The 27024-nt window shown below is 38.4% G+C and overlaps 1 protein-coding gene across 1 annotated transcript in view; it reads right to left on the bottom strand.

Annotated features, from left to right (window-relative positions):
• The window catches only part of RELN (reelin), a 523500-nt gene that overhangs the window by 364205 nt on the left and 132271 nt on the right, over nt 1–27024 (bottom strand). The window contains exon 3 of the mRNA XM_035020402.1: nt 11757–11892. Coding sequence (XP_034876293.1) covers nt 11757–11892 — 136 coding nt within the window. The remainder of the gene's footprint in view (nt 1–11756; nt 11893–27024) is intronic.

Genomic DNA, 27024 nt, shown 5'->3' with positions numbered 1-27024 from the left:
GGAGACGGGAGTGACTGACGGCTTTTCTCTGGGGGCTCACTGAGGAGCGGGGCCCCAATTCTCCGCTCCTCCAGGGCGGAGATTAGGAGGCCGCCATTTTCACTCTCCGCCTCCAAAGCTGTAGGGAAAGCTCGCAGGGAACAAAAGCCCCGGAGAGCAAACCTGAGCAGATTACTTAGCTGGGAGGGGGCAAGGGCGGGGCCATTCCGCCTCCGGCAGAGCCATTTGGGAACCACGGCAACAGGCCCCTCCCCAGAAGATCAGCGAGAACAGCCATCCAAGACCAAGTTTACCGATCAATGAGAACGGCAGAACTCCAGCGCTAGGGGACTACTGCACATAGAATTCATGGCTTTTTTACCATAATTCTTTAGTCTTTCAAGGTTAATTTTTTTTTAACTTGTCTTTTTTTCTTTTTTTTTTGAATTTTTCTTTTTCCCTTTTTCAACCAACTTATCAATCCCTTTTTTAAAAAAACATTTTTATTTTTCATTTTTAGAGTCATATTCTATCCCTTCATAGTAGTTACCCGTATTTTTGGCATATATATATAAGTTGTTCTCTCTTTAAAATTTTGAGATAGTTTCTTCTAACAGATCAAAATATACCCTAAATCTCTAGTGTATGGTTTTTTTCTACTCCCTTGCCTGATCACATTCTCTCCCTTTTTTTTTTTAAATCCTCTTCTTTCTTTTTTCAAACAACTTATCAATTCCTTATATAAAATTTTTTATACTTTCCATCTTTACGGTCATATTCTATCCTTTCATCATATCAACCCTTATTTTTGTACATATAAAATTTTGGGAGGCACTTTCTTCTAACAGACCAAAATATACCGAAAATCTAGTGTGTGGCACTGATCTATATACTGGCCTGATCATATTTGATCACATTCTATTTTTTGTTTTGTTTTCTTTTGTTCTGTTTTTGTTTGTTTTTCTCTTATCTTTTTTTTTCTTTTCCTTTTTTTTTTTCTCTCTTTCCCTTTCTTTTCCCACTGTTTCAGGTCTTTTCTGATTTCTTTAGAGTATATTTTCTGGGTACATTGTTACCCTGCTAGCATTTTGTTCTCTCATTAATCTATTCTCCTCTGCACAAAATGACAAGACGGAAAAAATCACCTCAACAAAAAGAACAAGAGGTAGTACCGACTGCCAGGGACCTACTCAATACGGACATTAGTACGATGTCAGATCTAGAGTTCACAATCATCACTTTAAAGATACTAGCTGGGCTTGAAAAAAGCATGGAAGTTACTAAAGAAACCCTTTCTGGAGAAGTAAAAGAACTAAAATCTAACCAAGTCGAAATCAAAAAGGCTATTAGTGAGGTGCAATCAAATATGGGGGCGCTAACTGCTAGGATAAATGAGGCAGAAGAAAGAATCAGTGATATAAAAGACCAAATGATGGAAAATAAAGATGCTGAGAAAAAGAGAGATAAACAACTACTGGATCACGAGGGCAGAATTCGAGAGATAAGCAATACCATAAGACGAAACAACATTAGAATAATTGGGATCCCAGAAGAAGAAGAAAGAGAGAGAGGGGCAGAAGGTATAATGGAGCAAATTATAGCAGAGAACTTCCCTAATTTGGGGAAGGAAACAGCCATCAAAATCCAGGAAGCACAGAGAACCCCTCTCAAAATCAATAAAAATAGGTCAACACCCTGACATCTAATAGTAAAACTTACGAGTCTCAGAGACAAAGAGAAAATCCTGAAAGCAGCTCGGGAGAAGAGATATGTAACCTACAATGGTAGAAACATTAAATTGGCAACAGACCTATCCACAGAGACCTGGCAGGCCAGAAAGGACTGGCAGGATATATTCAGAGCACTAAATGAGAAAAATATGCAGCCAAGAATCCTATATCCAGCTAGGCTGTCATTGAAAATTGAAGGAGAGATAAAAAGCTTCCAGGACAAACAAAAACTAAAGGAATTTGCAAACACAAAACCAGCCCTACAAGAAATCTTGAAAGGGGTCCTCTAAGCAAAGAAAGAGCCTAAAAGCAACATAGACCAGAAAGGAACACAGACAATATACAGTAACAGTCACCTTACAGGCAATACAATGGCCCTAAATTCCTATCTTTCAATAGTTACCCTGAATGTAAATGGGCTAAATGCCCCAATCAAAAGACACAGGCTATCAGATAGGATTAAAAAACAAGACCCGTCGATATGCTGTCTGCAAGAAACTCATTTTAGACCCAAAGACACCCCCAGATTGAAAGTGAGGGGGTGGAAAACCATTTACCATGCTAATGGACACCAAAAGAAAGCTGGGGTGGCAATCCTTATACCAGACAAATTAGATTTTAAACCAAAGACTGTAATAAGAGATGAGGAAGGACACTATATCCTACTTAAAGGGTCTATCCAACAAGAAGATCTAACAATTGTAAATAGCTATGCCCCTAACATGGGAGCAGCCAATTATATAAGGCAATTAATAACAAAAGCAAAGAAACACATCGACAACAATACAATAATAGTGGGGGACTTTAACACCCCCCTCACTGAAATGCACAGATCGTCTAAGCAAAAGATCAACAAGGAAATAAAGACTTTAAATGACACACTGGACCAAATGGACTTCACAGACATATTCAGAACATTCCATCCCAAAGCAACGGAATACACATTCTTCTCTAGTGTCCATGGAACATTCTCCAGAATTGATCACATCCTAGGTCATAAATCAGGTCTCAACCGGTACCAAAAGATTGGGATCATTCCCTGCCTATTTTCAGACCACAATGCTTTGAAACTAGAACTCAATCACAAGAGGAAAGTCGGAAAGAACTCAAATACATGGAGGCTAAAAAGCATCCTACTGAAGAATGAATGGGTCAACCAGGAAATTAAAGAAGAATTAAAAAAATACATGGAAACCAATGAAAATGAAAACACAACTGTTCAAAATCTTTGGGATGCAGCAAAGGCAGTCCTAAGAGGAAAGTATATAGCAATACAAGCCTTTCTCAAGAAACGAGAAAGGTCTCAAGTACACAACCTAACCCTACACCTAAAGGAGCTGGAGAAAGAACAGCAAATAAAGCCTAAACCCAGCAGGAGAAGAGAAATAATAAAGATCAGAGCAGAAATCAATGAAATAGAAACTAAAAGAACAGTAGAACAGATCAACAAAACTAGGAGCTGGTTCTTTGAAAGAATTCACAAGATTGATAAACCTCTGGCCAGACTTATCAAAAAGAAAAGAGAAATGACCCAAATCAACAAAATCATGAATGAAAGAGGAGAGATCACAACCAACACTAAAGAAATACAAACAATTATAAGAACATATTATGAGCAACTCTACGCCAGCAAATTAGATAACCTGGAAGACATGGATGCATTCCTAGAGATGTATCAACTACCAAAACTGAACCAGGAGGAAACAGAAAACCTGAACAGACCTATAACCACTAGGGAAATTGAAGCAGTCATCAAAAATCTCCCAAAAAACAAAAGCCCAGGGCCAGATGGCTTTCCAGCGGAATTCTACCAAACATTTCAAGAAGAATTAATACCTATTCTTCTGAAACTGTTCCAAAAAATAGAAATGGAAGGAAAACTTCCAAACTCATTTTATGAGGCCACCATTACCTTGATCCCAAAACCAGACAAAGACCCCATCAAAAAGGAGAATTACAGACCAATATCCCTGATGAACATGGATGCAAAAATTCTCACCAAAATACTAGCCAATAGGATCCAGCAGTACATTAAAAGGATTATTCACCATGACCAAGTGGAATTTATCCCTGGGCTGCAAGGTTGCTTCAACATCCGCAAATCAATCAACGTGATACAATACATCAACAAAAGAAGGAACAAGAATCATATGATCCTCTCAATAGATGCAGAAAAAGCATTTGACAAAGTACAGCATCCTTTCTTGATCAAAACTCTTCAGAGTATAGGCATAGAGGGTACATACCTCAGTATCATAAAAGCCATCTATGAAAAACCTACAGCAAATATCATTCTCAATGGGGAAAAACTGAGAGCTTTCCCCCTAAGGTCAGGAACGTGGCAGGGATGTCCACTATCACCACTGCTATTCAACATAGTATTGGAAGTCCTAGCCACAGCAATCAGACAACAAAAAGAAATCAAAGGCATCCAAATCGGCAAAGAAGTCAAACTCTCACTCTTTGCACATGATATGATACTTTATGTGGAAAACCCCAAAGACTCCACCCCAAAACTGCTAGAACTCATACAGGAATTCAGTCAAGTGGCAGGATATAAAATCAATGCACAGAAGTCAGTGGCATTCCTATACACCAACAACAAGACAGAAGAAAGAGAAATTAAGGAGTCGATCCCATTTACAATTGCACCCAAAACCATAAGATACCTAGGAATAAATCTAACCAAAGCGGCAAAGGATCTGTACTCAGAAAACTATAAAATACTCATGAAAGAAATTGAGGAAGACACAAAGAAATGGAAAAACGTGCCACGCTCATGGATTGGAAGAACAAATATTGTGAAGATGTCAATGCTACCTAGAGCAATCTACACATTCAATGCAATCCCCATCAAAATACCATCCACTTTTTTCAAAGAAATGGAACAAATAATCCTAAAATTTGTATGGAACCAGAAAAGACCCCCCATAGCCAGAGGCATGTTGAAAAAGAAAAGCAAAGCCGGCGGCATCACAATTGTGGACTTCCAGCTCTATTACAAAGCTGTCATCATCAAGACAGTATGGTACTGGCACAAAAACAGACACATAGATCAATGGAACAGATTAGAGAGCCCAGAAATGGACCCTCAACTCTATGGTCAACTCATCTCTGACAAAGCAGGAAAGAATGTCCAATGGAAAAAAGACAGTCTCTTCAACAAATGGTGTTGGGAAAATTGGATAGCCACATGCAGAAGAATGAAACTGGACCACTGCCTTACACCACACACAAAAATAGACTCCAAATGGTGGAAAGACCTCAATGTGAGACAGGAGTCCATCAAAATCCTAAAGGAGAACACAGGCAGCAACCTCTTTGACCTCAGCCGCAGCAACTTCTTCCTAGAAACATCACCAAAGGCAAGGGAAGCAAGGGCAAAAATGAACTATTGGGACTTCATCAAGATAAAAAGCTTTTGCACAGCAAAGGAAACAGTCAACAAAACCAAAAGACAACCGACAGAATGGGAGAAGATATTTGCAAATGACATATCAGATAAAGGACTAGTATCCAAAATCTATAAAGAACTCATCAAACTCAACACCCAAAGAACAAAGAATCCAATCAAGAAATGGGCAGAAGACATGAACAGACATTTTTCCAAAGAAGACATCCAAATGGCCAACAGACACATGAAAAAGCGCTCAGTATCGCTCGGCATCAGGGAAATCCAAATCAAACCCTCAATGAGATGCCACCTCACGCCAGTCAGAATGGCTAAAATTAACAAGTCAGGAAATGACAGATGTTGGCGGGGATGCGGAGAAAGGGGAACCCTCCTACATTGTTGGTGGGAATGCAAGCTGGTGCAGCCACTCTGGAAAACAGTATGGAGATTCCTCAAAAAGTTGAAAATAGAGCTACCATACAATCCAGCAATTGCACTACTGGGTATTTACCCCAAAGATACAAAAGTTGGGATCTGAGAGGGTAAGTGCACCCCAATGTTTATAGCAGCAGTGTCCACAATAGCCAAACTGTGGAAAGAGCCAAGATGTCCATCAACAGATGAATGGATAAAGAAGAAGTGGTATATATATACAATGGAATATTATGCAGCCATCCAAAGGAATGAGATCTTGCCATTTGCAACGACGTGGATGGAACTGGAGGGTATTATGCTGAGCGAAATAAGTCAAACAGAGAAAGACATGTATCATATGACCTCACTAATATGAGGAATTCTTAATCTCAGGAAACAAACTGAGGGTTGCTGGAGTGGGGGGTGGGGTGGGAGGGATGGGGTGGCTGGGTGATAGACACTGGGGAGGGTATGTGCTCTGGTAAGTGCTGTAAATTGTGCAAGACTGTTGAATCTCAGATCTGTACCTCTGAAACAAATAATGCAATATATGTTAAGAGAAAAAAAAAAAGAAGAAGGTAGCAGGAGGGGAAGAATGAAGGGGGGGAAATCGGAGGGGTAGATGAACCATGAGGGACGATGGGCTCTGAAAAACAAACTGAGGGTTCTAGAGGGGAGAGGGGTGGGAGGATGGGTTAGCCTGGTGATGGGTATTGAGGAGGGCACGTTCTGCATGGAGCACTGGGTGTTATGCACAAACAATGAATCATGGAACACTACATCTAAATCTAATGATGTAATGTAAGGGGATTAATATAACAATAAAAAAATTAAAAAAAATATTTTGGCACTAAAAAATTTTACATAAATAAATAGGTGCCTCTTGATGTTTGAATGAGTTAGATAATATTACTACATCTCATCTAGAGATACATTTCAAAATGAGGATAGGAAACCCATATTGGTCACTTAAAAAATCTGAGAGATGCTGATACCAACTACCAACTCCATATAATTTTCATTGTATCAATGCTGTGATGTTTTGCCATAATAAAATAGACAAGAGATCATTTCAGAGGCAACTATAGTGAAGAGCAAAAACCACATGCTTGAAACTGGACTGCCTTCTGAATCCAGGCTGTGTTGACCATTAGGTGAGTGATATTAGGCAAATTATTTAACATTTCTGTACTTCAGTTTCCTCATCTGCAAACTGAGGTAAGAACAGCACCTACTTGGGTGCCTGGGTGGCTCAGTCTGTTAAGCGTCTGCCTTCGGCTCAGGTCATGATCTCAGGGTCCTGGATCGAGTCCCGCATTGGGCTCCTTGCTCGGCGGGGAGCCTGCTTCTTCCTCTGCCTGACACTCCCCCTGCTTGTTCTCTCTCTCCCTCTCTCTCTGACAAATAAATAAATAAAATCATAAAAATATATATATTTAAAAAATAATAATAAAAAAATAAACTTGAGGCTTGCTAGTCACTTAAGACTAATCAATTATAAAAGTAAAGACAAACCATACTGATGTAAGACCTGAATATTTAGCAGTTCTCTGAGTGAAATTATCACTTAAAATGTAAATGATATCTGGGGCGCCTGAATGGTTCAGTCGGTTAAGTATCTGACGCTCGATTTCGGCTCAGGTCATGATCTCAGAGTTGTGGGATTGAACCCAAGTCGGGCTCCACACTGAGTGTGGAGTCTGCTTGTCTCCCTCTCCCTCTGCTCACTCTCCCTGTCTCTCAAATAAATAAATAAATCTTTTTAAAAAATGTCAATGATAGCAACAGGTGTCATAAAGTATTGATAAAATAATTTTAGGTACTGATCCATTGAATACATCTGTACCAGAGCAGCCAATAAGTTTATCCTCAGGACATCCTCTCTTCCGTGTCTCTTACTCCATTATTTTTAACAAGAAAGGCTGTAAACCGTTGGCCCAAATGACTATGTGGCTAAGTGGTTTATCAATAAAACCTGGTTTAGTCAGATAGTGTGCCACTTACTTTTCTCTAGGAAAAACATGCACAGTGCATTATACAATTGTCTTGGATTTTAGTTCAAATGTTCCATAATTCTTACTATGCGTTGTTTTTTTTTAAAGAATTTTAAATAGAAAACTGGGTTTTAAAATCGCAGAGTGTGCTTCATACATTTGCTGTATTAATACCAGATTATAAAAATTGGGTGCAGTGTCAGTTTAAGTGCCAGCTTCATAGAGACCAGTGACATGGTAAATGATAAATATTAGTTGCTTGGTTTTCTTCAAATCCAAGATGCCATCAGTTGTAAGACATTAAAAAATAAAATTAGGACTGGCAATTATAATTGTAAGATGCCATCAAAGGTAAGATGAACTCTACTTCAGAGTTTCCAAAATGTAAAATATCTGTATCTTGAGGTCAATGAAAGATGATATTATTAGTTATTAAGAAATATTTATTGAGGGCCTTCTATTGTCTGTAGTTTGAGCATTGGGATTTCTTAGGTATATAATGGGACTATACATAGTCCCTGACCTTGGGGGATTTAAAGACCAGGTAAGGGGCACCTGAATGGCTCAGTCGGTTAAGTATCTGACTCTTGATTTTGCGCAAGTCATGATCTCAGGGTCATGAGATGGAGCCCAATGTTGGGCTCCACACTGGAGCCTGCTTAAGATTCTCTCTCTCTCCCTTTCCCTCTGCCCTTCTCCTGCCGCTCTCTCTCAATAAATAAATTAATTAATTAAATTAAAAAATAAAAAAATAAAGTCCAGTTAAAAAAAGAACACACATGTGAAAAATTAACTCGAATAAGTATACAGCAAGTCACAGCCTTTGAACCGTACGTAGCACATGTTCACTCACAACATGAAAAAGTTACATAAAATATATTACAAAAGCATATAAGCATGGCTAAAGTTTAATTTCTAAAAAGTAATTCTTCCTCCCCTAAAAAATGATAGTTTTGGGGCGCGTGGGTGGCTCAGTTGGTTGGGTAACTGACTCTTGATTTCAGTTCAGGTCATGATCTCAGTGTTATGAGATCGGGCCCCACACTGGGCTCTGTGCTGGGCATGGAGCCTGCTTGGGATTCTCTCTCTCTCTCTATCCCTCCCCATCTCCCTCTCTAAAAAAAAGAAAAAGAAAAAAAAATAACAGCTTTAATTTGGGGGATTAGTCAGAAAAGAGAGAATCATGGTATATTTACATTCAAATGCCATAGGCTTTGTGTTATTTTATTTTTGTTTAATATTCAAAGTTAATGTTGAACATTAACCATCTCCTTCAAGTATTGCTGGGCACATACTAATTACAAATACTAACTCTTATATAGAGCTCTACTGAACACATCATAAATACTGGAGAAAGAAACAAAGGCAAGGAATTGCAAGACTTGGTTCAGAAAATTTCAAATAAATTGCTTCTGTGGCCCATGTTCAATCTTCAGTCTTCCTGGACTCTCTCACAAACTAATTAGGAAAAGAGATCAACAAAAGCATCCTGCCCAAAAGTAACATTCAATACAGTCATGGCTTACAATAAACAAAGAATTAACTGCTTATTAAGAATGCTAAGGGGCGCCTGGGTGGCTCAGTGAGTTAAGCATCTGCCTTCTGCTCAGGTCATTATCTTAGGGTCCTGGGATTGAGCCTGCTTAGGGCTCCCTGCTCAGCAGGGAGTCTGCTTCTCCCTCCCCCCACTTCTCGTGCTCTCTCTCAAAACAGATAAATTAAATCTTAAAAAAAGAAAAAAGAATGTTAAAAAGTACAAACTGCATCATCAAAATTTTATTGGGAAATATGGGTGAGGGCATATGAATTTCTTTGCAGTCGGTAACTATTACTTCTGACCAAACAGTATTTTTCTAAGAAAACATTGTTTGGGTTAAGACTTAAAATACCTAAGTTATGGGGTGCCTGGATGGATCAGTGGGTTAAGTGTTTAACTCAGGTCATGATCTCAGGGTCCTGAGATTGAGAATCACGTTATTGGGCTTTGTGCTCAGCAGGGAATCTGTTTCTCTCCCTCTCCCTCTGCCTCTGCCTCTGCCCCTGCCCCTCGCCCTGCTCAGGAGCACATGCACTCTCTCTAAAATAAATAAATAAATCTTTAAAAAAAAATACCTAAGTTATTTCTCAGAAGAAAACAGAGTTTGGGACCCTAGGAACAATGAGGCCAGAAGCTACCAAATATCACTTTTACACAGATTCAATTCAAAACTATATCTACTTGGAAATAGGCAGTTGTATGCTGCTAATATAGATTTCCTTTGTGTTCTAGCTTTCAAAAAAGTAATTCTTGTCTTAAATGAAGAAGTTATGCAGGGCAAGAATTTAAATTACCTTTTCCAGTGCCAACATGAGTAAGATAGAGCATTCCAAAAGAGAGAGTCAGAGATCACTATTAAACTAAAGGAAAAGACAACACTGAACATCATTAAATTCAAGGGTCATCTTCTGTGATATCTATATATGAGGTGTTGTACCAACTGTGGGGAGAATCACAAAGAAATAAAAATGTATCCCTGTCCAATCTAATCTAATAGCAAAGGCAAGAAATTAACTTGAATTCAAGTATACAGTAAAATATAATCAGCATTACAGTACAGTTACAAGCAAAATGCGATCCTACACGTCACTTCTATTGTTGATATCTTGGAGCTTTATAGAAGAGTTGTCATTTTAAACAGGCCTTAAAGAATGAGTAGGACTTTAATAACTGGAGTTGAGGAGAAAAAAGCATTCTGGGCTAAGGGAAAAGCATGGAGAAAGAGAAAGACATGGAATGTTTACGGGGTTGTGGGAAGTCCTGCAATTTGTGCCCCATCAGGACACGCACATGGGAGATAAAACAGAAGATGATACACAGCAAGACTGGGAAGACTCTTCAAACCCAAACCAAAGGGCTGGTCCTCAGAAAGGAGGTTTAAAGTATCTGGTTTCCTGTGATCAAGATTGTGCCTTAGGAAGACTAACTAGACGACAATGTCCAGGATAGACTGGAGGAGAAGAGATCACTTAGGAAGCTACTGTAATCACCTTAGCAAAAGGTTCTGGAAGAAAAAGGTTCAAGTATGAAAAACTTTCTGAAGGAGAAATGATAGGATTGAATGTTAATCAGCTGGATAGGATTAATCTGATGTTTGCAGCTTGCGTAACCCAGAGGATAGGCAGAAAATATATAATCAGTGTTGTGGGAGCCATAGGAATCCTTGACCCTGAACTGTATATTATTAAGGGGGAAGGAAAAGTAGTGGTAAATTTTAGAGTATGCAGGTTTTATGGGATGTTGTTGTCTGAGCAGAAGGTTCAGAATAGAAAACCATTCAAGATGCCTTCCAGCTCTCTTTTGCCTGACTGCCCATAGAATAGCTGTTTCTGAACTGCCCTTGGCCTTATTCCGTTGGTTTACCTCCATTAAATAAATATTGAGTGAGTGTGTACTGAGTGCCAGGGACTGTTCTAGACAGTTGGGGCAAATCAGTTAACAAAACAGAAAAAAATTCTTGCCTTCAAGGAACTTGCATTTCAGTTAGAAGAGACAGACAATAAATAATACACATAATCAAATAAATGAAGTATATTATGTGTTAAAAGTAAAAAATGGTATAAAAAAAAGAGAAGACTAAGAAGTGTAAGGAGTGGAGATCCTGGGGCAGGGGTAGGAGTAGAGTTTACACTGAGAGATGGAGCAAGTCACAGCCTTTGAATCGTAGCACAATGTTAATATCTAAGGACACTGTTGGAACATTGTTCACCACATTTCCCAGCTTCCTCTTAATGAAAGCATAGGAGAGGGTCATTAAGTTTCTATGGACTCCCTGACTTCCCACCACCATCACTCACCTAACTGATCACATTTCTCTCTTGGCACTAATGGCCAGAAAGCTGAAAGCTAAATTTGTGATCTTCTAAAACATGGATGGAGCCTCATGGCATTTTTTTATATTTGTTTTCATCTTACTTTCCAAACTTCTGTTTTCCTACTGCCTTGATTTCTTCACATACTTTTATCCGATTGTGTATTTCTGTCAGCTAAAATCCAACTCAGATCTCTTGAAGTATAAAGAAATATGCAAAAATATACTGCTCAAGTTATCTTTTTTTATGATCTTGACCTCTTTTTGACACCAAAATTAGTGGCTTTAATTAAGGTCAAACCTGTTAAAATAATATATTTAAATACTTAGCCTACATCTCATCCCATGAGAGGTATATTTGCCTTCCCTACTGGTCACAGACACTTTGGGTACTTACATGAAATTCACACAGCCGGTGCCAGCAGGTGGAGCGATCCAGACGAAGCTGAGGTTGGTTGTAGGCAGATGACTCACATGAGAGGCCACCACACTGCACATAAACTGGTTACCAAACTGGTGGTCAGACATGATCCCTGAGAGACAGAAAGAAAGAGAAGTTGTCATAAAAACAACAAAACACGGTCTTTCTTATCGTGGCATTAACAATATTTTCTGGACATTTTTCTTGTATGTTAAGATTCATCATGCTGTTTGGCCACCCTGTAAGTTATGCAATTTTCCGTGTCCTGTTGTTAGAAGGGTATTAATAATTTAAAACATTTTTGTTAAGGGCTAATCTATTAATTTCATTGCTATAGTAGTTGCTTTCCTTTGATTTTGTTGATTGGTCTTTGTCCATCACCAAAGACCACCAGGACCATACCTATAGTATAACGAGGTTGGATTTACTGGAAGTCTTTACAGCAAACGAGACCAAATATTATTGGGAACTGGGAAGTATCTCAGTAAGAGGACGTTAGCAAAGGTTTGTTAAACTATTTGGGCTTCTGTTAGGTTATTTTAGAGGACAGGATGATCAAGCTGTCCTGAGAGTTTCCTGATTTTAGTACTACAAGTCCTGCATCCTGGGACCCCCCAATCCTGCTGGGGAGGTTACAGGGGTAGGTGGTTTTGTTTCTGGATTTGGTGCTATCAGAAAGTGGGGGCAATTTTATCAGAGAGTACCTTACTAAATTGTATATGGGAGACATGAGGAATGACATAAGCTAAAGTTGTGATCGATAAAAGTCATGTTAGTATGGAGAGGGGGATCGTCATTTTTGTGATTTGCACCATGTTCTTGCTTTTGTCTGTGTTCAGGTATGATTACAAAGCGGCCTTGGTTTTGGCTCAAGCCATCAGTTTCAAGGTGGCCTTGTCTGATGTTGATGTTCTGTAAAACTGTTTATATTCCACATGAGAATACCATAGCCTAGCTGTAAGTGCCAGGTCAGCTCCCAGCTGAGCTACCCAGGAGATGCTTTTTTTCTTTTTTAAGAAGATGATTCTCTTAGGTTGACCTCCAATATAAAATATTAATAAATAACTCAACAATAAGAAAATAACTCCATTTTTTAAAATAATAGGCAAAAGACCTGAAAAGACACCTCACCAAAAAATATACAGATGGCAAGTAAGTATATGAAAAAGATGTTCAACCTCACAGACCATTAGAATATTGCAAATTAAAACAACAATGAAATGCCACTTTGCAACTATTATAGCCACAGTGCAAAACACTGACACACCAAATGCTGGTGAGGATGTGGAACAATAAGCACTCTTATTCATTGCTGATGAGAATACAAAATGGTACAGCCACTTTGAAAGACAGTTTGGCATTTTCTTACAGAAATAAACATACTCTTACTGTATGATCCAGCAATCATGCTCCATAGTATTTACCCAAATAAATTAAAGATTTCTGTCCACACAAAACCCTGCACATGGATGTATATAGCAGTCTTAATTCATAATTGTCAAAGCCTGGAAGCAACCAAGATATCCTTCACTAAGTGAACGGAATGGAACTGTGGTCCATCCAAACAATGGAGAATCTATTCAGGACCAAAAGGCCATGAGCTACCAAATTATGACAAGACATGGATAAATAAATGCATTTGACTAAATGAAAGAAGCCAATCTGAAAAGGCTACATACTGCATGATTCCAACCATAGGACATTCTGGAAAAGGCAAAACTATGGAGACAGTAAAAACATCCCCAGTTGCCAGGGGTTAGGAGGGAGGCAAGGATGAATAGGCAGGACATAAAGGATTTTTTAGGGCAGTGAAATGATTCTGTTTAATACTACGATAGTGGACACATGTCATTATGTATTTGTTAAAACACACAGAATGTACAACATTAAGAGTGAATCCTAATGTAAACTAGGGACTTTGAGTGATAATGATGTGTCAGGATAGGTTAATCTGTTGTAAAAAATGTATCACTGTAATGCAGGAGGCAGATAATAGTGGGGAGTCGTGGGGGGAGGTGCGGGCATACGGGAAATGTCTATACTTTCCATTCAGTTTTGCTGTGACCTAAAAGTGCTCTAAAAACAGTTTATTAATAACAATATTAATAAAAACATTGCCAGGAATGAGCAATTAAATAAAAAATTCACTTCCTGGCTTTGTGAACTTAGGTAAATGACTTACTCTGAGACCCAGTCTTCTTGTCTATAAAATGGAAATACCATGTCCCCTCCATCCCAAAGTTATTGTGAGAATTAAATGATCCAATACATAGGAGTACAGTTCCCCCCATGTTTGGATAGGTGCCCTTTCTACATGTCATCATAACAGTTCATACATGCTTCATCATAGCACTTGACCTGTGAGGGACTAGGTCTTTAATTTTTATATTCTAAGCAACTATCACAATGCCTGACACATCACAGATACTCAAGAAATGTTTTTTCTGAATCAATACAAGAATGATTTAACTAAAAAATTAAAAGCAATAGAAAAGGTATCACATATGTTACATTACCTAGTGAAACAGAATCTTCTAGAATAAAAGAATAGGTCATACTGGACAAAGAAGCAGAAAAACAGGTCTGTATTTTGACATAGCCTAACGATGCCCTTTATCTCATCCAAGTTTTTATTTTTTTAAGCTACGTCTTCAGACAAAATTCATCAAGCCAGAGAAACCACAAGGTTAGGGAGGAGAAGAGACTACCCAGGAAATCACAGAGTGCCGCAGGAGACTCACAAGCCATGACTCAGGAATTGCCACTCTGCTCTGGTTGGGCATAAAGCAGAAATCCTGTGTGTGTATGTGGAAAATGACACACCTGCAGGAGTCAGCCTGACCAAAAAGGAAAACAGAAGTTCCAGCCACTATCATGTGGGAAGGGAAATGAATCAAACAAAATAAGGCTTCAGGGTTTCACAGCCTTGGTGACAGGATTCACATTCAAATATCTCCCGATTCTTCAAAACCCCTCCTAGAAAGTGAGTCAATGTCTGAGCTGCATATTACTTCACAATATTTTATAAAAAAAGAAAAAAAAAGCTATATTGTTGTAATTAGGACATGCCCCACTCTAGGTAAATTTGCCACATAACAACATTCTTGCAATCCAACCGTCCGGCACGGTAGTTGCCAACAAGCCTGCACAGTGGCATCATCTCAAGAGACGGGATAAATATTGGTTCCTAGAGATTCTGAGTTAACTGGTTTGGGATAAAGCCTGGGTACTGGGAGTTTCAGAAGCTCACCAAGCAATGCTAATATGTAGCCAAGAACATGCATTAAAAATTTGTCTTAGTAAGATGTTGTCCAGGCTTCAGGGCATAGAATAATACCCATATGGTACCAATAGAACAGTTTGAAAGTATCCAGAAGTGTCTTACACAAGGGCCCTGACAGTAATGCAAAATATTCAATCCTTTACCCACTACTCCTAGAACCATGTATTCTGAGGGCCTTATTATGTACCTTCAAATACTAGGAGTGCACAGTGGTCTTTGCTTTTTTAACAAAGAGCCCTGGCATATTATACTGCCATCACAGTTTCTTTTTTGTTTTTAACTGAAGTACAATTAACACACAGTGTTATATTAGTTTCAGGTGTACAGTATAATGACTCGATAATTCTATACATTACTCCATGCTCATCACAAGTATACTTTCAATCCCCTTTATCTATTTCACTCATCCCCCCACCCACCTGCCCTCTGGCAACCACCAATTTGTCCTCTGTATTTAAGAATCTGGTTTTTCCCTCTCTTTTTTTGTTTGTTCATCTGTTTTCTTTCTTAAATTCCATATTTGAGAGGAATCGTATGGTAATTGTCATTGTCTGACTTATTTCACTTAACATTATAACCTCTAAGTCCATCCATATTGTTGCAAGCTGCAAGATCTCATTCTTTTTTTGCCGCTAATATTCTATCACATACATACAATATACAATATACAGCTTCTTTACCCATTCATCTATGGATGGACATTTGAGTTGCTTCCATATCTTGGTTACCACATTTTAATTGGCATTTTCTTTGAAAATATCTAAAAGTTGGCCAGAGTTGCAGCTATTAGTCATCTATTCATCTTAGTATCAACCAGCAGAAAACAACAGTATTTACAGAATACCTAGTTTGGCTCAAACATTCTGTTAGGCCCTGTGGAGGTGCACAGAAGAAACGTAGGACATGGTCCCTACCTGAAATAACTTGAGCTGGAAAGAGAAAACTGGAGCAAACTGACATTCTAAATAAAACACCTAGAAAATAAGTAAGTGCTAAATGAAGTTGTATTTGTGAAAAATTATGAAATAGGAGGGCGCCTGGGTGGCTCAGTTGGTTAAGCGACTGCCTTCGGCTCAGGTCATGATCCTGGAGTCCCGGGATCAAGTCCCGCATCGGGCTCCCTGCTCAGTGGGGAGTCTGCTTCTCCCTCTGACCCTCCTCCCTCTCATGCTCTCTGTCTCTCATCCTCTGTCTCTCAAATAAATAAATAAAATCTTTTAAAAAAATTATGCAATAGGAGAAGAGTCATTAATAGAAACAATTATAATAATGGTTATAGTAATACTTAATTGAGCACTTACTATGGCCTGGTGCCATTGTAAGCATTTCATGAACATTAACTTATTTGAGGCTCTTAACAACCCTGTGAGGAAGGAGATGTTAGTTTCTCCACTTTACCTGTGAGGACCCTGAGGCAATGGAGATAAAAGAACATATTCCTGGTCATAGAGAAAGTGGAGAGTGTAGCCTGGATTCAAACCAATGCCCTTGCTATCCAGTCAAGAAATGGTGCTATTGAAGAGGGAGGCTGAGCTGAGTCTTGAGAGAAAATCCAAGATTTCCCACATTTGTTTCTATTTACATGAGGCAGCAGAGTATAATCAAGAGACTGTCCCCTCACTCTGCCACACACAGCTGAATGACCTTGTCATGGTGCCCCCTCTCAAGCTTCAGTTCTGACATCTGTAAACTGCTGGTCCTTGATCACTAAGACGCCCTTCAGTTCCAAAGCTCTCTGAGTACAATCTAAATCAATAAAAGAAAGATGGGAGGACATCTCACAAAGGCAGACATAATGAGCAGAGGTGCAAATATAAAATGAGAACGAGAAGAACAGTCAGGCTCAGCTTCCAGTGTTCTATGAAACACAGTTTACTGCCTCCGCCACAATGATCTTCTTAATGGCTTGTGTCATGAAAGACATATACCATCTAATTAACGTAGGTGATCTGGGAACCTATTCTTGGGAAAACTGAAATTTGATTTTGATAATGAATTTAAATTTATGATGGTGCTTTCCCTGCTGTGTGCTGGATAATAGGATACATATTGAGTTTTTAATATTACTTGGAAAAAGGAAAATCAGATAATAGAATTTAATTACATGTATATCAAGGAGATATATACTTATTATGTGTATATGTGTGTACCATAGTAATAATGAAGATTTTATTTTCATTGCTGTGGTTATGTGTAAACTCTCATACAAAAGTGTTCATGTGGAACTTCTTCCTCAATGAGAAAAGCTATACTTTTCCAAGTATGTTATGGACTATGAGAGAAAATAAGCATTTCAAGAAGTATGCCTCTCCTGATCTAACTTTGGGCAAATAAAGTCTAATTTCAAACTCTGAAGTGCTACAAGATTGATAACTTGTCTAGCAAGAGTTTAAAGCATCCATGTTATAAAGGTATTTTCCTTTTGAATATTGTGTATATACACCTGAAAAATAGAATATTCACCATCTATCTATAATTTCTATATTAGAAAGAGTCAATATTACTCTTTGACATAGTATGGGTGCTTTAAATTCATTAAGTCATTCAAACCACTGGATATCTAGTTTAAAAATATCAATATTTGTCTTCTTAATGATCGCTGTGGTTAAAGGATATAAATCTGTACCAGAGTTTCCTTTCTCCACATTATACTTCTGCAAGATCAGGCTCATGGTGTCTTTAATTGTTCTAAAGTTGCTTCCATGATTCCTTTTAAGACAGTGATACACATTTCTTTGCCTTCTGGGATGTCATTTTGCTTGACAAGTCTTCAGTTATTTTAAGTTTGTGACTAAACCTTGTATGAACTCTATTTTCCCACAGGAATACTTTTCTATGCTTTTAATGTGCACACTTGGATCTTCAGAACTGTAACTAAAATTTCTATAATTTCTCCCATCTCTAAAACAAAATGCATATATTCTCATAAAAATGTAGGCCATTCACTTCCAAGAAGCACACTGAAGACTTTATTACCCAAAATAACTAATGTAGTGGGAAAGTTACACATTCATGTTGGGTTTATTCTATATTTTGTAGATTAAAGATGTGGACTACTCAAATCTCTTTAGTGTGTGATTTGTCATGGTTAGTGTGGAAGTGGGTAGAAACTTGCCCTAGTTTATTTTTCACATATTTCAAGCACTAAGATATCCGTGGATGAGATATTGCCAAAGAAAGGGCAAGTACCTTAGTATTACAGATTTTTGTTTGTGAAAAATGTAGCCTTCATATATAAAAATGATGAAACGTTAAAAGAGATATTATTTTATCATTTCAAACACTTTCAGAAAGTATAGTAGAATGTTGTTCTGTCAGGAAGTTTTAGTAATCTATTAACTTATGTCTACATAAAAAGCGGAAGACGACAAATACTTAAGGTGATTTCTAATTCCTTGTATTTTTATCATTTGCTCTTTCCTTAAAAGGGGGGATGGGTTAGCCCAGTCATGGGTATTAAGGAGGGCATGTACTGCATGGAGCACTGGGTGTTGTACGAAAACAATGAATTGTGGATCACTACATCGAAAACTGGTGCTGTACTGTATGGTGACTAACATAATAAAACAAAAATTTAAAAAAAAAGGGATATCTAAAGGCTTCCATCAGTTAATAAAAAATAGAGCCTTCTGCAAATCTGGTTTGGAAAGTTAGTATTATATTGTAAGTGAACAGGGAAAATGAATTATAGAGTTCCTCTTAGTCATTTTTTAAGTCTTTTCATTTGATTTAAATATGAATAAATGTTTACTTACAGAATTTGACTTGTCTTTTATTTGCCTTCTTCGCTAGGTCAACGTACTCAAACATTTCAACAAAGCTAAACACGATTTTACAGACTGAAAAGTAATCACAGAACTTTCTGAAAACATCCTTATTGCGGCTTATCTGTAAAGCACCAGCCTGATGAAAATGGATATGAAAAGAACGGCTCTCGAGTATTGCTACTAGATAATGAATAGTTGGTGCACACATGCTCGCATATATACCCTGGGTATGTGTAATTTTTAAAACACTGATTTAAAGGCATTTGGTTTCAGGTGTAAGTCTAGAAGCAAAAAAACACTAAAACCTTTTAAGACCATTCTGAAATTGTATGTCTATGGGCATAAGTTAGAAAATGTATGAGGATTCATGCTATTTCCACCCCTCTTGTCAGTTACACAAAAAGATGCTCTTCCTAGTCAACCTGATTCTTTCCTCACTCACTGCCGTTACAAAGATGAGAATTACTGCTGTTGCTCTCCCTCTCTGGTCTTCTCCCAGCTCTGCCATTTACCAAATGCCTTCTCCGTGCCCAGGGTTGTAGCCCTATTATTGCCTACTAGTACTGGAGGGACAGTAGTCAGGAAGGGTTGAGAGCACAGACCCTGGAGCCAGTCTGCCTGGGTTCAGATCCTTGTTCCACCACCGAGGAGCTATGGAGTCTTGGGCAGGTTACTCAAAAACTCTGTTCCTCAGTTTCCTCTCCAGGAAAATGGAGATGATAGTAATAGGGTGGTCGCAAAGATTAAATGAGTATATAGCACATAGTTAGCACTGCATGTGTTAAATATTATCATTCCCATTTTGGAGACCAACGAGAATTAAGTGACTTACAAGGATAACAGAGCTAGTGAATGACACTTGATCACATCTTCTATCTTACACTGTGCACTGGCTTCTTCCTTACCTGTATCCTTACGTGGAAGTACCTCAATTCTGGGACCAACCCCTGTCCTGATCCAAAAGAAATCCCGTCCAAACTCAGTGATGGAGAGCAAACCAGCTGAGAGTAAGCAGGAAGAGGACCCCTTCTCTAGACACAAGCTTAGGTGCTCCTCCATCAACCCCATCCAAACACCTTAATTTCTCATCAGATAGTTATTGGATACTCTTTGTCCTCTTGGTAGGCACATCTCTGAATGAGATACGGATGTGAGTGACACATCTTTAGGTCAAAAGCGCTCCCCTAAAGGGCAAAGCCATTCAGTTATTAAGTCTATGTGGCCACTGAGTTTGACAGAGCAGCAACTTTTCCAAAGAGCTACGTAAAAGTTTGCACTAACTGAAGCTCTCTGATCCACTGGTTCAAAGTATACCTCTGCTGCCCTCCTCCTAACACTGCATACCACCTCCCCTCCCCCAATAACCACTGCTTGCCGGCAGGTAATCATTACTATTGTCTGCTGCTAGCCTTTCCAAACTGACTGCACCACACTGGTTACCTGTCCAGAACTCTATTTTGCCTCCCTACCTGGTCCCTGCTCCTTTGACTTGCCCTGGTGTACGTTGGATTCACACTACAACTTCCAGGCTGGAAGTCAGATTTTACACATTTGCAGGCAAGAAAAACCCAAAGAGGAAAAGGCTTCAGAGATATAAACCCAAGCCAATGTGGGAGGCTGGAAAGAGCCTCGGCAAGCCTTTCTTTACAAAACAAAACATCCTGCATAACTGAAACCTGATACCAATCAAAGAGCAACTCTCCACTTCCCCTTTGCCCCCACTGGCAACCACCATTCTATTCTCTGGCAACCATCATTCTATTCTCTGCTTCCATGAGTTTGACTATTTTAGATACCACACATAAATAGAATCATGCAGGATTTGTCCTTCTGTAACTGGTTTATTTCACTGGGCATAATGTGGTCTAGGTTCACCCATTTTGTCACATATGGTACATTCCATTGTAAGTGTATACCATACTCTTTATCCATTCATCCATTGATGGACATTGAGGTTGCTTCCATACCTCGGCTATTGTGAACAGTGCTGCATGAAAATGCAGGTATCTCTTCAAGATTGTGATTTCAATTCTTCTGGGTATCTACCTATAAGTGGAATTGCTGGATCATATATTATTTCTATTTTATATAAGATACAATATCACTAAAGCCCTGGGTAACTACTGATACTCTCAGTTGCAAACCACAGAATACAATCTAGCTAATTAAAGGAATTTTGAGCGAGATGAGGCAGCTTCCCTGGGAGATACACAGAAATAAACCTAGATGCTGCAGAGCAAGGAGTGAAGTCCACAGGACCGGTCCAACATAAAACAATAGCTGACATCACCCACTCCTTGACATCAACCATATTTGGACTAAAATAACAGAACATTCACCTTGGCTATTCCAAAAAAATATATAAGAACTTTCCATGACTGCACCTGATTGAATATGGATAAACCCATGTTCAGTCCCCAGCTCATAAGGTAGTTTTCTGTATCCAAGTCCCATAAGGGCTGGTCTAGATGATAGGAGGAAACTAAGTTACATGCCTTCACCCCTAGAAAGGAAGTGTGGGAATTCTGTTTTGGAATGGTGGTACTCACAATGTGGGAAACTTTATAAAAATGTTGGATAACCAGAGATGGTGTATGTCTACCACAGAGAGCAAGTTCAGACTCTATGAAGTTCTGATTTTTCTGATCCCAAAATAGTTAAAATAACTGATAGCTTTAAACAACCACGATTTTTAGGACTATGTCCATGAACCTATACACTGAGTTCCTTATCCCTTATCTTGAGTAAGCATTCTGCCACAGGAAAGATATTGCTTATAGCAGTGAATCTATTTGATAGAAAGGAGCAAAGGCTCCCCATGCCCTTCCTGGAAGCCTAACAGATTTCCCAGGGAGTCACATCAGAACAGAATGTGCCTCTGCTTTCTGACTCCAGATGGTATAAATCTGCAACAAATGGCACACATCGTTTTAACAGAGTTCCTGCTAAAAGAAGAACTCAATGAGTTAGCCTAATATTTATTATCTCAGTTAAAGAACACTATCTACCTAGTCTTGGAGTTATTACTGACCTCTCCCCCACCCCAATCAATCAGGAAGTCCTTCTGATGTTACCTCAAAATTTTCTCAACTCTGCCCCCTCTTGCCTAACCTTCCTACCGTGGCCTTATCTCAGGCTTTCATTATCTCTTTTTTGACCAGTACCAACAGCTCCCTAACTGGTCTTTTTTAGTTCAGTTTTGCTTCCTCAGGCTAATTCTCAATACATATATGTTTCGAAAATGCAAATCTGATTTTATCATTCCACTGATTTAAATCCTTCAACGGCAATCCACACTTATAGAAGTAGGCCTAAGTTCCTCAACATGACATTCTCTCCCCCCATCTATTTCTCTGCACTCACTTATCATGACCCTTATTCAAACTTCCCACTCCATCAAGACCAAACTGTATATAGCTATATGAACACACCTCTAGTTTTGTTCTTGTTCTCTCTGCTGACTGGAAGTCAGCAAACTATTGGCCCATGGGTCAAATCTGGGCCATGGCCCCTGTTTGTATTACCACCGAGCTAAGAATGAGCGTTTACATTTTTAAAAAGTTGTAATACAAAAAGAAAAATATGCAATAGAGACCTATTATTATGACCTAAAAAGCCTAAAATATTTACTATCTGGCCACTTACAGAAAAAGTTTGCTGACCCCTGGCCTAAGTACCCTTTCTTCCTCTCACTTGGCTAAACCCTTACTCATCACTTAATACACATATGAGATCATAAATCATCACCTCCATGAAATTCTCCTGTACAACTTCTTCCTGTATCCCAGGTTAACATTAGGAACATCTCCTGCTCTTATAATACCCAGAGAATAGTTCTGTTATTGAACCTACTCATTGCTTTACAGAGAGTTATCTGTCTTCCTCATTAGACTGTTAATTATGTGTTATGAAATTTTTATTCACCAAATCTATGACAGGCACATAAAAGATGTTTATGGAATGAAATACTGCTGAATAAAGGCGTTACTATTGACATTATGTGGTAAAACAGTCATTTAAATGACAGGAGCTCTCCGTGGTACTGAAGAGACTTCCTCTAGCTCCTTCCCAGAACCTGATATTTTGTGTTTCTCAATTACCTTCACCAACCTCTATAATGACTTCATGACTTTTCCTTCCACTTTCCAATCTACTTCCTGTAGAATACAAACTCTTGCCCAACTCTCTTCTTCTCCAATTAACTAGACATACCTTTTAGCCAAGGCATTTATTATTTACCCAATAGTTACAGGCTCCCCCACACTGCAGCCTCTCTGTATTTCAAAAGGGCTGTGTGAATAATTTTGACCAATGGGATACAAGCAGAAATGAAGTACACTATTTCCTAGTTGAAGAACAGAATAGAGTGAGTTCTCTAGGTTCCTGTATTCCCTCGCCTTGATGGCAAAAGAAGCCACACACTGAGATAGCATAGTCACAATATGGAAATAACTTAGATTGCTGAGTGCCTGCATGGAGGGCAACTACCCTAAAGAGACTCTTAATTCAACAGTCTTATATAGAGCTGTTGAATTAAGCTGCAATTTGGGGGTTAATTTCTTAACACAGCAAATCTGAATTTCCCTGATTAATACATCCTTTTAATATAATGACTCTTATCACAGTTCATTTACTTCTATTTCCTTTACTAGATTATAAATTTCTTAAGAGAAGTGATTTGATGCTATTAATTTTCACAGCATCACTCAATAGTTGTTTGCTAAATGGATGAACAGACTTCAAAGTCAGCTTTCCTCTTCTCCATGACATTTCCTACTCTCAAAAAAAACAACAGTCTGTTTATTTTACAGCAAAGGAAAACTGTGATGAGTGTAATTTCCTCATATGTGAAATATGGAAAACAATAGTACCCCCCAAAACAACAACAACAACAAACACAAAAAACAATAGCACCTGCACCACTGGGTTACACAGTTAATGTATGTAAAATGCCTAGAGCTATGCCCAGCATAAAATAAATATATATATAAATGTTGGCTGTTACACCAGCACTAAAACTTCTTTTTAGGATCCCTAAATTTCTATCCATGGCCCCAGTGACTTACAAAATCAATGATTTTTTTTTTTCTGGTAAAGGCACTGCATTCAATAACTCTTCATTTTCTTATAAAATGAATAAATTTAAAAATGTTAAATCACATATAATACAAAAAATACAGTTTAAACATGTATAATATTACAATTACTGCAAGCAGTTTATTTATATCATGATATAAATAGATAAAATATCAATACATTTTAAAAGACAAATCACAGGAAAATTTGATGTATACTACATTTATTTATTTATGAGTGTGAGCACTTGGATGAGGGTGGCAGAGGCTGAGGGAGAGAGAGAATCTTAAGCAGCCTCCATGCCCAGTGTGGAGCCCAATGCAGGGCTCGATCTCAAAACTCTGAGATCATGACTTGAGCTGAAATCAAGAGTTGGATGCTTAACCGACTGAGTGTCCCATCTCCTTACATCTCTCAAATTCTGTTGTCTATGACTTTCTTGAGATGGCATCATTAGTCACAGTGAACTCTGGTGTCCTTGCATGCAGGGCTCAACCTCACGACCCTGAGATCATGACCTAAGCTGAAATCAAGAGTCAGACACTGAACTGATTGCATCACCGAGGTGACCCAAAGAAATTTAATTTTAGATTTGAAATTATTTTACCTACAGTTTCTAACTGAAAAGACAACCCAAATATTTTTTTAAAGAATTCATTTACATATTTCTATAGTTCGGAAGAAAATATTAGAACTTCTATATTTTACTGTCAAATTTATATGTCCTATAATATACAAAGTATGTTAAGTACAGGAGTATATGTATTGAACTTATAAATTAAAAGTAAATAAATAGACAAATATTTAATTATACATGTATGCTCAAAAATTTTACTAATAGAGCAATTCTATATTTGGTTTAGAGACTTCACCAGGTCAGAGAGGAAAGTAAGAGATTAAGAGATTTGGTGTGAAGGGCGCCTGGGTGGCTCAGATGGTTAAGCGTCTGCCTTCGGCTCAGGTCATGATCCCAGAGTCCTGGGATCGAGTCCCACATTGGGCTCCCTGCTCAGCGGGGAACCTGCTTCTCCCTCTGCCTCTCTCTCTCTCTCTATCTCTCATGAATAAATTAATAAAATCTTTTAAAAAAAAGAGAGATTTGGTGTGAAAAAATTATCTCCCTTGTGACTTTCTGAGACAAGAGAACTGTCCAATTTTTATCTTATCCTCCTGTGGTCAGTCAGGAGATAACGATAGTGATAAGAATAAGAAGAGAAAAGGCTTTGATCTGAGTCCATTGTTGTATTCTTCAAGGGAATGAAGGGGAACATGCCAGGAGGAGCCCAACAGAAGCGCGCAATCGGCAGTATGTTTCTGGGTCTGCTATGGAATTATGATCTAGCACGAGGATGCCAGATTTCTGCCAACAAGCATTAGAGATGCCATGAGGGCTTAATACAATGGAAAACTCATGCAAAGATATTGATAATCCAAAGCAAATTACTCTTAAGTATCATAAAAGAAGCCTACATTATTTTGTGAGCCCAAAAAGATAGCAAATGCATCTCCTTAGGACAGAGAATCAATAAGCTATTATAGCAATGTTTGAGACATTACTGGTTTTGAAAGGGAAATAAAATCCTCTTGGGTTTTTGTTTTTGTTTTTTGTTTTTTCAAAAGGAACAGCATTCTCAAAGTGGAAGAGTACTGGTCACACTGAGACAACTAAGGAGAAGTGAGAGTGGCTGGGATACAGTAATATGCACAGCAGGCCCAGGGAGGAAAGAGGGGGAAAAGCAACTGAGGGGGGCCAGAATAGAAAGACGCTGGATGCCTCAGTCAAGAATTGGTACTGCTGCAGGCACAATGGGGAATGATTCCCCGAACTGTTTATACACAGAAAGAAATATAAACATGATAGTGGTGTATAAAATGTATGGATACAAACCAAAGAACATCAAGGACAGTGCCTGGAAAATTAACACAAGAGACCAGGCAAGGCATGAAAAGGGTTGGAATTCCAGTGTTAGGAGAAAGGTTTTTTATTTGAATTCATTGTTTTATGTCTCATATTATGGTGCTAGGGCTGCCATAACAAAGTATCACAAACTGGATGGCTGAAAGCAACAGGATTTTACTGTCTTACACTTTGGAGACTAAAGTCCAAAATCAAGGTGTCAGCATGCTAGTTCTTTCTGAAGGCTGTGAGGCAGAATCTGTTCCATGCTTTTCCCCTAGCTTCTGGTGGTCCCAGGCTTTCTTTGGCTTATAGGAACATCATTCCAACCTTCCTACCCCACATGGCATTCTCTCTGTGTCTCTGTGTCTCTGTCTTCCCATGCTTGACTTATAAGAACACCAGTCATATTGGATTAGGAAGCTACCCTACTCCAGTATGACTTCATCTTCACTTAATTATATGTGCAACGACCCTATTTCCATATAAGGTCACCTTTTGCGGTATTGAGGGTTTAGGACTTCAACATATCTTTTCTGGGGAGAAATTTAACCCATTTATTAACCCATAATGTGCCTCAAGGAAATGAAGAGAATCATGAGGAGCTACAGCGTTCTCACTCAGAAAAACATGTTAGTGATTATGAAAGCATGGATGGTATTCTGTGACTCAGTGTTAGGTAGAAAGGTTATGATTTATTAAGATGCTATCAAAGAAAAGTAACTCATTTTCTAAATATTGATTTATAATTCAAACTTGCCTAAAATACAAAGTATATGGTAAATAATACCACATAAAATCATGGGGGAGTTCATTAGAAGAATGGGCAGCAGGAGGGGGAGAGAGAATTTACAAAACAAAACAAAACAATAACACAAAAAACAACTAAATAAATTGACAAAAAGTCCTAGAAAAAATTCTAGCTTTGCATTTAGAAATTGCATGCAGGAGTCCACAAGACTTTTGAAAGTAATATATACCTTTAAAAAGAGGTAACCCATTGTCACCCATACTTTTTTTAACAATGAAAATCACTGGCTAACATAAACCCTAAAAGAACAAAAAACAGTAACAGTAAAATGATCATTAAATTTGTCATCAGAGACCTTCAAAAGGATAAAGCCATCATACTTAACAAAGTTATTAGTAAAAACTATCCTAGTATATTTGCCAACTCAATTAACTACACTACCACACCCCAACACATGTTATTGATAAGAG

Source organism: Mirounga leonina, unplaced genomic scaffold, assembly GCF_011800145.1.
Source record: "Mirounga leonina isolate KUSES-001 unplaced genomic scaffold, KU_Mleo_1.0 Mir_174, whole genome shotgun sequence".
NCBI classification, from domain to species: domain Eukaryota; kingdom Metazoa; phylum Chordata; class Mammalia; order Carnivora; family Phocidae; genus Mirounga; species Mirounga leonina.
This window is presented reverse-complemented; position numbering and strand designations above follow the sequence as displayed.